Consider the following 10,709-nt stretch of genomic DNA (forward strand, 5'->3'; position numbering starts at 1 on the left):
GGAGCCAGGGGAGGGTGGAGCCCTGGTTAGCTGTCAGGTGTGGATCCTTCCCTGCTTCTTGGTCCTTTTTTTTCCCCAAAAGTATCTGTGGGAACACAGGGTCTCTGGTGCTGTGTGCAGGGACAGCACACGGGTGTCTGGTGTGGCTGCCTGAGCACAGGGAAGGTTGGAAACTGTTCCTAGGAGCTTTTCTTTTGAAACCATCAGGTTTGAGTCACTGGAGTTGTCTTCAATTTGCCTGTCAGTGACCTATGGCTCTCCGTTTGTGCACTGGGCTCCAGCAGTGGCATCTCCTCCTCTCACAGTTTGTTTTCAAAGGACAAACACCTTCAAACACTGGTCCAGCTGTTAGGAGGCCAAACTGAAAGGTGCTACACCCTGAGGAGCCCCAGGTAAGATCTCTGTGCCAGATTCACCTTTTGTAAAACAAAGATGACTCTGGAGGTGGTGAGGCCAAAGTCCTCAGGACTGTGGCAGTGCCTGTGTAGCCTGGAACCTCGTATCTGTAAAAGTTTAAATGGGTGAAAGATGCAAATTAAATGGGTGAAAGATGCAAGTCCCTGGGCATCTGATTGTGTTCCTGCAACTTTCTCAATTCTTTCCCTTTTCTCCAAGGAAACAGTGACGTTTTGGGAGTGCTGAAGCCAAACTGCCAAGCACAAACCCAATAGCAAGAGACTTTAAAAAAAAAATCTGTTAGCTTCAGAGAAGGAAGAATTATCAATGACCCCAGAACAGTCCCTGCCCAGGTTAAGGTAACCTGATGTTAAAAATGAGGCTGTACTGCTGATTTTTGAGGAGTTAAATCCTCAAGCAGGATGAAAGCTGCCTCCCAGTAATGACTTTCTTCTGGTTAGGCTGAGCCCAGTCCAAACCCTTGACATCAGCCAAGATCCCACTCATCCTCATGCTGACAAAATAACTCCTCTTCACCTGGCCTCAGGTGAGCTGCTGGGGGACTGGGGTGGTGGTTGGTTTGTGGGTGGCTTGAGGTTTTCTGAGCATGAAGAGAAACATTGCTCTGGATTTCTGAAGCAGAGGGACTCTTTCTGGTTGGCAGGGTGCTGAGTGCATCTCTGGCAGGGATGGCTCCTGCCCTTGGGGGTGTCTGTCCCACAGTGCTTTGGCTCCATTGCACGTTGGCACTTCATAAATTACATTAAAATCTTGCTTTCCTTAAGAGCCAGAGCCAAAGTTTGTGCAACACTCCCATGAATTCCCTGATGCTCCATTTAAATGGAAAAGAGCAAACAGCCCAAGTTAGGAAATGTGCATTGAGGTGCTAGAAGCCTGGCAGTTGTGCAAGTCTGCTGCCTGCCAAGAAGTAGCAGCAGGAAAAAGGAAACCCTGGAATACTGCAGGAGTGGCACTGGTGCATCCTTTAGTTTATACCAAAGTTTTTTTTCTCATTGTCCATTTAGAGCAGGGACCTCCAAAGGTGATACTTCTTTACTTAGCCCATGGCATTTGGTCAGGAAACTGAGGTTATTTCCAGCAGAGCTCAGCTTTCCTTGAGAGCTTTCCTGTCACTTCTAAGTCACCTCAAATCCTACTGGAAAAAAATGTAGAATAATCCAAGTCTTGAGCAGGCTTTAATCTTGCTCAGTTCTGTCTTAAACAAGAGTGACACTTTGAGGGCACACAGTAGTTTTCTGATGCAGTTATGTGCTTCTACATTTTGTTTAAAGAGTCTGTGCTGCGGAGAAAGTTCAGAATCTTCATCTGAAAGAAATATTCCATTATTCTGAGGAAATTCCTCCTGTTCTGCTGCTGAACCAGCTCTGCCTCACAAAAGTCTCTGCTCTTATAGACAATGAAACCCAAGGCAAGAAGCTGAATCAGTTGCCCTCCTTCTCCACCTCTCTGTGTCCCCTTGGCAGCAGGGCCCTGGGGCTCCTGCCAAGGGCTGTGGATGGGATCCAAGAGGACATTTAAAAAGGGAATCTGTCTTGATTCTAAAAATGGCCTCTGTTATGTGCCCTTCCAAGGGGATCTAGGAGGGAGTTTTCTTGCTTGGGTTCAGAGCTGAAGACAGTAACTAAACCCTCAACCAACCATCTGACCTTGAGGGGAAGGATATTTGGGGTTTTTAACTGGTCACACTAAAACATTTCCATGCTATTGAGGTTTCTGATTTCCTTAGAATCAGGATTCCCCTGTAAAGCAAATCTAGCCAACCCTGAGGCACAAACCAGTCAGTTTTGTTGCTGTTTTGTCTTCTTGACTCCTATCCTGATGCTGATCAGCTGTCAACTGAGTCCCTCCCTGCAGCAGTGGCACAGGGCTACAGCCATCTCAGTCTGGATCACTGGCTGGCAGCTGCCAAGAGCCATGGTGTGTGTGTGTGGGCACCTGGCCATTATTTGCCTAAAACAGTTAGAAATTGGCAAGGGTTGTGTGAAAGTTATGAAACTTTTAAAACCAGAATATTTTTCATACACTGGTCTCTTCCCTTCCTGGTTGACATGGCTGGTGACCATGTGGAGGGTTGATGTGTGGGTATGTTGGAGTAGAAATGAGCAGGGAGCTGCTCCTGCTCCTATCAGAGGAGGGTTCTGCATAGCAAGGACAGAAGCAGCAGCTGCTTCCTTACAAATGCTGTTTTCCCATTATTGGGGTTGATATGAATGAGGTGGTAAGGGTAGGTCTGGTACTTACACGTCCTTAATCAAGTCTCATGCTGGTGCACAGCTGTTAGGGAACTCCAGGATAAAAATGAACTTTGGTTTTAAAGATCATTTTCTTTTTGCTGGGGTCGATGCTTGTTGCTATAACGCTGCAAATATTTCAGTCTTTTGGGAAAACCTGGAGACTGTCTTTATTGCCTACTTTTTGTTGAGACTTTTAATTGATTTCTGACTTTTCAATGACCTCTGAAGTTGTCTGGAAACCTTAAAAACAAACAAAATGACAAACCACAAAGTAAATACTGGAAGGAATCTCTAAGTTCCTGCTAAGTATTTGCTAGAGGAGGTGATGCTGGCATCCCCAAGCTGTCCTCTGGGGGCTTTACTGTGTCAATTCTGCATGTGGCTCCATGTCACAAGTACATTGTCACCAGGAATATACAGAAGGAACCTTAGGCTGCTGGTGAGGAGTCACTACCCAGGTTCCCAAGCAACCACTAATCCCAAAGCCTGGGTGCTGTGAATTCATTACATTTCAATGGTGCTGATTTTTAGTGTTTCATGCACTTTGTGTCTCTGGTGCATTTCTCTGTGTCAGAACTGGTTGGATGGTAATTCTCCTCTCTTGCAGGGGAGCAGACAACTGGAGGAGGATTGCCTGGAGCTGCACAGCCAGCAGGTTAGCCTGGGACTCAGCTTCCCAGATCACACTGTCTGGCTAGCTCTTGGTTGGGTATTTTTGACTTTTAGTTTGTCAATTTGTTTTTTTAAGTGCTCCCTTGGAGACATCACATACTAGGTTGGACTTTTTTAGAGGTAAATAGACTGGGGAAAAAGAGAAGAAAGGCAATATGGTTATGAGTACATGAGAACTCCCACAGGACATGTGATATTGCATTTTGGCAGCTTGGAAATAGGCTTATGTGGGACAGAGCCTCCTTCTGTAGGCAGACTGTGGCACCTGTTTGTGGTGAAGCCAATCTCATCAGCAGTTGCTTCTCATGTCCCTTTTTCATTCCTCCTTCAGAGTTTGCATATGCTGGAGTTCTGGCTGGAGTAAACAGGCTGCCAGTGACTTGGCTAGCAAACATCCCTGCTACAGGTTGGGCTGCATTTTTGCTCCAGAAGACAAGCTGTGTGGCTTGGCTAGGGTGGGCCCAAAGGCAAACCACAACTATGTTTTGAGCATCCAGATTGCTATGTAAAGAGACACTAATTAGTGCCAACTGACACAGGCCAACAAAGGGATGTCCTCTCCCTTACTACCTCCTTATGCTGTCGTAGCTTCTCTTGCTGGTGTTTTCCCTACTCCGTGTCTCTTCTGTGAGACAGCAGTGCAACCTGTCTGACTCCTCCAGCCCCACCACTCTTCACATCTTCACCTTCTGATCCTTTTGCAAAAAACACCAAGCACAGCTGGCTCTGCTTGAGCAGGAAAAAGCTTTTCCTGCTCAGCACCCATGTGGCACTGGTTATGCAAGTACCTCTCCTGTCATTCTTCCTGCTGGGTGTTGGTGTTGACTGTTTCTCTTACCTAAGTGTTTCTGCAGGTCACTTGTTCCTCTGCTGAGACCCCAGCTGGCATAAAGTTGCTCCAGTTTCTCTTCTTTGAGTCTTGGAACCAAATGAGATTTTTCTGAAGGAAAGCGTAATTCCTTTTAAAAAAAGAACAAAAGAACACTTTTGAGGATATTGCTATGAGCAAACATCCCACACTGACTCATGCTTGGGCAATAACTCTTGCTTAACCATGGTCCTGTCGGGTGGCAGCAGCAGGGAGGTGAGAAATGACTGTGGTGTCTGCACAAATCCTCCCCCTGTGACGTGTTTGTTCCCTGCAGCTGAGCTCGGAGGCTCCATCCCACTCAGTTCCTGGTGGCCTCAGCAAAGTCACCTTCTCTGGGCTCTGTTCCCCTGCAGTGATGCACAGCCCAGCTCACCCCAGCACCTAAAAGTTCTGTTTGAAAGCAAGAACCTTTCTCTAGAGAGAGAACTTGTTGTTCAGGTGCCTCAGGGAGGGGGTCAGGAGCTGAGGACGCCGTTTGGTGGCTCTGAACCACGGCTGATCGGTTCCGAGCGGGACACGGGCGCTGTGGAGGGGCATGTGCTGCCACTGGATGTCACTGTCGCTTTGTGGCACTCTGAGCCCCGGGAGGACAGCTCGGGTGGCGATGGGTGCCCGTGCTGAGCACCCGAAGCGGGGTGGGATGGTCCCAAGGAGCTAGATGGAGAGCAGCTGCCCACACTGTGCATCCTGCTAGACCATCCCAGGGAAAAATTACTTGCGTGATGCTGGTGGTCATGCTGTTTGACTTTGGTTTTTTCATTTAAAAAAACCAAACCCAAACAAACAACTTCCAGAGTGTCAGCCCAGAAGAGTTATTGCTTTGCTCTCAGACTGTAAGGCTGATTTCTCCAGATTTTCAGCAGTGTATGGGGAGCCACCAGACTGCAAAGGAAAATGATGCTCTTCTTGTGCCAAGCTGAGAAGTGGGTCTGGTATTTTCAAGAAGCTCCAAAACAGAGTTGGGACTACTGCTTAAATTCAAGTCTGGCTGTGTGTTTTTTAATAATAATTTTTACAAAAGCCTGAAAGCCCAACTGTGAGGCACGTGGCCACAGATCCCTGATTCTAAGATGACAGGTGAGCAAGGGTAGTGGAGAGCTTCTTGCCAGCCTCTCTGCTTTAACAAAACTCAAGGCAAATTATCACATCACCATGCTGACAGCCTCAGCCTCTTACGAATTACATATCGATTCTGTATTTTTATGCTCACTCATCTAAACAACGAGGCGTTTCCAGATAATCTATTTCTGCCGTGTGGAACGCGCCGGTCCCCTCTGGATCCGCAGCCTGTTGTTTATGCTCTAGCAGGGAGCCGGCTGCTGTTCCCTTCCCACAAAGGGCAAAAGATACTTTCTTTTTCTCCCACTTGTCTTGCATAACAAAAGGCATTTGTCAACCCTTACATAACGGCAGGATTTGTCATTTCTTCTGCATTTTGGAGGCTGCCTCGTCCCCAGCACAGCCACAGCCGGCAGGTTGGTGTCCCGGCAGCACACGGTGCAGTGTGACTGATGCTTGTCATCCACCATTTGGGGTTGTCTTTTTTTTCCCCTTTTTCTTTTTTTATTCCTTTCCTTACAAAGGAAGATATGCAATTGTGTGTTCCGGTGGTTGTGTTTATTTAGGGGAGCAAGAGGATGGGAAGGTGTTTGTTGGGGGGGTTGCTTTCCCATACCTGTTGCCAGGTGGCAGTGAGGAGCTGCCCCCTGCCACCCACACGGGGGGATCAGTTGGGTTTGTCCTCAGCCAAGGTCCTGAGCTGGGATAAACCTCCTGAGAAGGGTTGTGCTGGAAAGGGAGTTCCATTCCCCCTCGGGAGCAGGACCCTGTGTCTCCACCTGCCTCCCGGGGCTGCCAGTTGCTTTTTTTAATATCTCCCAGTGAGTTTTGAGCACCTCACACTAGCTACAGGAATTTGTGGTTTGTTGGTTGGTTGGGTTTTGTGGGTTTTGGGTTTTTTCCTTCACAACAGGTTTGTTTTCCTCATTGTTGGAATGTCTTTTTATTAGAGCCTTAAAAATAAATAAATGGTTTTGCTTCACCATAAACTAAAATGAAGAGAAAAAAACCTGCATGGGCAGCTGCCTCCTATCTCTCTCACTGGAAAGGAGAGAGCTGTTTACCTGCAGCCCCAAACTTATTTATGGTTTTATTGCTGCCAGCTATCAGATGACCACAGCTCCCTTTTTAACCTGAAGCAAGCAGAGCTCCAGTAACTAACCCAGTAACTAACCCAACAAGGTCTCTGCTGCTGCTGCTGCTTTTTAATTGACTCAAAACAATTTCCTAGTTGGCTTTTTCTCTTTTGAATTGTAGGCCTGTATTTAATTTTTTCAAGAAGCTTTTTAAGTTATGTGTTTCTTGTGGACCTTTGAGCTTCCTGGTGTACTCAGCCTTTGCTCAGGAGATATGTTTATGGTTGGCTATGAGTGTGCTTAAATGGGTTAACCCTTAGAAGTCACTGCTCTTGGGAACCTGTTCAGTGCAGTTTCCTTGCATAGCTGATGCTCTGGCACAGAAATCAGCTCTGGCAAACACAGGTTTTACCTGAACCAGTTATTTGCTTCAAAGTTTAAGTCTTACCTCATCAGATAAAACTGTGGATTAAATTTGGTCTCTAACAAGGGATCAGCAAACAGTTCCAAAAATTGGAACCCAGAGTGATGGGGACACCAGCTCAGCTTCCCAGAGCTATCCAGGGAAGTTTGCTGGTGGTGTGGCAGGAATGGGCAGTACCTATAGGACTGGGTGCTCTTTGGTAAACAAACTTCTCCTTTGATATGGATCAACCTGTGCATGGTTTAGTTACCTCCTTAAAGCTGGCACAGCAGAAATGTTTTGTGGGGTATGAACTGTCCTGTTTGCTCACCAGAAATTTATCCATTTGGTTGTTCTTGATGTGCTCATACAGCTTCTGCAGCTGCTCTGCATCCATCTCTGAGAAGAGGGAGACAAACTGCCAGAGCATCCTTGGGAAAAGAAAGACACATGGGTTGTGCATGTGAGTACAAACTCCTGCTCATTCTGCTCCCAAGGTCTTGCATGGTGAGTGTAACCCCTGACATACTCTTTGCACAGCTTTTTTTCTTCTCTTTTTCTCACGCCCTTTTTTTTTTTTTTCTGTCCCCAAACTTATAAACTTTAAAAGAATTTCTTTTCCCTAAGCATGGGAAGGATTATCCATGGCCCCACAGGAGCCTTTTTACTTGCCAAGGGATGCTGCTGAGGAGCAGCACATCAAAATTGTAAGTGCCCTGTGGCCTCTGCTGAAACAACCTGCACAACCTGTGAGTGTTCAGCAGTTACAAGGAACTATTCAAGTCTCCTGTGAACACCCAATCTTATTCCTAAAGCCTGGAAATGTAGGAGCAAACCAGGAGTCTAAATGCCCTCTGGGAGCAGCAGCAGTGCAGTGCTAGGTGAGAGGAGACCCTTACTGCTGCCAGTGCTGGACTTCTGAGGCTCTGCAGTACTTCTGGACAAAGAGATCAATGCGTCCTCCAACTGTGGTCAAACTTCCCACCAGGTACTTCAGTTTTTTCTTTCTGAGGAGGTGCTGGGGCAAATGCAGTTGTCGAAGGGACTTCTTAAAGGGTCTGAAAAGCTCCTTGCACTGGAAAGAAAAGGTGTTGGGAAAGGGTTCAGCACTTTAAATCCAGGTCTCAGGCATTCCTTTTCACTAAATAAGCTGATTAAAGAGCTGGCTGGGAAAGCACTGAAGCAGCATTTTGTTTTGGTGTCTCCATGTGGACCTGGGAGAGCTGACATGGTCTTCAGCAGGATTTCTGACAGGTGCTCCCAGAGCTCTGTAGGAGTCACTCCTGTACATCCTAAGGTTGGTGACACCTTGGGTGTTGCAGGTGACATGAAAAGGGAGTTGTTTTCCAAGACTGGAAATTCCTTTTTAACAGTGTAGGGCAAAGGTACAGATTTGGGGCTACAAAACAGCTGCCTTACTGCAGGGAAGGGAAAGGGAACTGTTTTACTGCTTTTTTCTTTTCTACACTTCTTCCTGTGGCCCAACCTGGGATGTGTTGCAAACGTTTGCACGTGACACAGGAGCAATGGCTGTGCCTGGGTGCCCTCCCTTTCACCTGCCTTTTTTTTTGTCTGAGATGTACACTGGGCCATGACTGGGGCTGGGTGTGGTTATGCCAGGATGCACCAGGAATGAGGAGGTCACATCCCAGTGGAAGAGGGTGGTATGAGGTGGAGCTTTGTGGCTGTGGTGTAAGTGATGCAGAGGAACCCAACATCTGTAGCCAGGGAGCACAGAGCATCATGTGCAATGCTAATGTGGCAGCACTTGTTTTGCAGAAACTGAAGAGTGTATGTGAAATAGGATTGCTTTGTGGTTAATGGTTTGGGGGTTTTTGGTGGTTTTGTTTGTTTTTTTAAGAAACTAAAAGTGTGATACCTAGGTGACTGGGAAACGTTGCTGAGCTAAAATCTTTCAGACATGGAAGAAAGCTCCAGGAAGAAGGGCCTTGTCCTGCTTTTTTGCTCCTTTTGCCAGACTCCTGGATTTTATTTGCTCTCTCTTGAGAATCTGAGATGCTACTGACTTTTTCTACTGCTAAATTCTACTCAGTTTCTCACAATTTTAAAGGTGTCCTGATCAAGGCCGTCTGCACAGCAGATGAGTGGGGTCTTGCATGGTGGAGCACTCCTGCTGCCCATCACAAAGGCTGCTTCCTTTGCTGTGCCATCCACATCCTTCTTTGTGGTCTAAAAATTATCAAAGCTACAGGTTAGTCTTCCAGCTTGTGCAGATCTTTCACTCTCTCTTTTAAAAAAACTGCCAAGAACAAACCCTGTCCTAAGGCTCAGAAGCATCTCCTTTCCTGCCACATCGTTTCAGACTGGATTTTCAGAGGTGGTTAATGAAGCTGGGGAAATCAATTATAATTAAAGGCCCATAAGAATTAGGTGCCTACTAAAAGTCCCTTTTGGAAGTCCTACCTGTAATACATTACAAGGTAAACAATGGTGACTGGTTCCTAATGGCATTAATCAAATCTGGGCTGGCAGTCACTTGTGAAATGGAAATAAGTGGTTACAATGAGCTCATTATAAGGCCACACTGCTCTAACTGCAGCTTTTATTGATGGCAAAGGTACCAGGGCTGACCAAAGACAGAGGAAAAAGAAATCAAAATCCTCAGCCACTGCACTTGCATCCTCCCTGGTCCAGGGAGAGGGGATATTCTTTCTTGCAAAGGGCAGTGGCTGTTTTCCCTGTGTTAACATTTGTGTAGGTGACTCCTCCACTCATCTTTTGGAAAGTAACACATAACTGGCTTAAACACAAACTTATGTTGCCTTGTAAACCACACAGAAGTGTGTTGGAAGAGAAGTCTTTTCCTCTCTGACATGTTCTGCTCCCTTGGAAGATTACTTCTCTCCAAAACCACTGCCATTTCAGAGGTCAAACTGAAGCTGGACTCCTGTTCTTGCCATGTGCCACTTCCCCTGCCTGTGCTCACCTGGCTGTCAGTGCCATCCTTTGCCTCAGCTCCATCCATTTTATCCTCAGAGCTCATCTCCTCCATGGGACACAGACCTCTGAGATCTTCCTCACACCAGATGTGAAGGAAAAACTGCCACAGAACTGTGCTTGGACCAGGGTGTCTGGACACAGGTCCAACCACACACTCAGGAATTCCACCAACCATGGACACCAGTTCCAAGTTCCACCAGCCATGGAGACTGCTAGGTTCCTCAGGCCCTCTGGGGCAGGGCCACCTCTGGCCATCAGTTCTGGCACTGATTTGTGGTCCTAAAGAAACTTTTCCCCTTGCTGTTGTGGTCAGGATGTTCAGTTCTGTCAAGGGTTCCTCTGAGCTATGGGAGGGAAAGGTCTTTTGCTTTGTTTGTACCTGTGGGAGCTTGGTGGAGACTCTGGGGCTCTTGGTTGGTGCTGCAAGCAAGTTCAGCACCTGTAACTGCATCAGCCCAGGTTATTTTGGCCTCTGAAGGTGGTGCAAAGGGCAGCTCTTTGAGTCATGCACGTGGCTGTGTGTGCTGTGTTAGCTGTCTGCAAGTGTGGGTGCAGCTCCTGGCAAGAGCAATCACAGTTTTCTTCTATGGATTTTGCACCAGCAAGTTCAAGACAAACCTTTCTCCAGCTCTCCCACTGCAACTGCTGAGCTGTGCTGTGGGGAAGTACCAGCCCCAAGACAGAGGCAAGAGCCTGGCTCCCATGATGCTGGGGACAATCTCTGGAACAGAAGCTGTCAGAAGCCCTGTCTGATAAGAAACAGAGGTTCCAACCAGGAGAAGAGACCTTGGGGTGCACCCTAGGTGTTTCTGAAGGAGCTGGGTGGAGTAAAGCTTTTCATTCCTATCACATTGTAAGGGAAATTCAGGGTTGCCTCCTTCACAGCTGGTGGTGAAAGCCAAGCACAGCAAGATCGTGCTCTCCTGGGTGACATCTCTTCTAAAGGTCTCCTTTTGAGAAAGAATAAACAGCACTTGCCAGGAAGAAGCCTGGAAATGCTTGGAGTTAAAGGGACT

At 47.1% G+C, this 10,709-nt stretch overlaps 1 protein-coding gene across 1 annotated transcript; it reads right to left on the reverse strand.

Moving 5' to 3' along the window:
• Positions 1 to 4,099: 4,099 nt before the first annotated feature.
• C19H17orf64 (chromosome 19 C17orf64 homolog) lies at positions 4,100 to 9,745 on the reverse strand. Its single transcript, XM_030462694.1, has 5 exons — positions 9,680 to 9,745; positions 8,794 to 8,922; positions 7,632 to 7,807; positions 7,064 to 7,163; positions 4,100 to 4,282 (listed from the first exon to the last, which is right to left on the reverse strand). Exons 1-5 carry the CDS (start codon positions 9,743 to 9,745, stop codon positions 4,100 to 4,102), a joined length of 654 nt encoding a protein of 217 aa, XP_030318554.1.
• Between the last annotated feature and the right edge of the window lie 964 nt (positions 9,746 to 10,709).

This window comes from Calypte anna, chromosome 19 (assembly GCF_003957555.1).
Source record: "Calypte anna isolate BGI_N300 chromosome 19, bCalAnn1_v1.p, whole genome shotgun sequence".
Taxonomy (NCBI): Eukaryota; Metazoa; Chordata; class Aves; order Apodiformes; family Trochilidae; genus Calypte; species Calypte anna.

Excerpts from the sequence above, each read along its gene's own strand:
- C19H17orf64 (XM_030462694.1), bottom strand. The coding sequence starts at position 9,745 with ATGGAGGAGATGAGCTCTGAGGATAAAATGGATGGAGCTGAGGCAAAG. Across the intron at positions 7,808-8,793 it reads ATCAGGACACCTTTAAAATT|TGCAAGGAGCTTTTCAGACC; the intron begins GTGAGAAACTGA and ends TTTTCTTTCCAG. Across the intron at positions 4,283-7,063 it reads ACCAAATGGATAAATTTCTG|GAATTACGCTTTCCTTCAGA; the intron begins GTGAGCAAACAG and ends TTTTTTTAAAAG.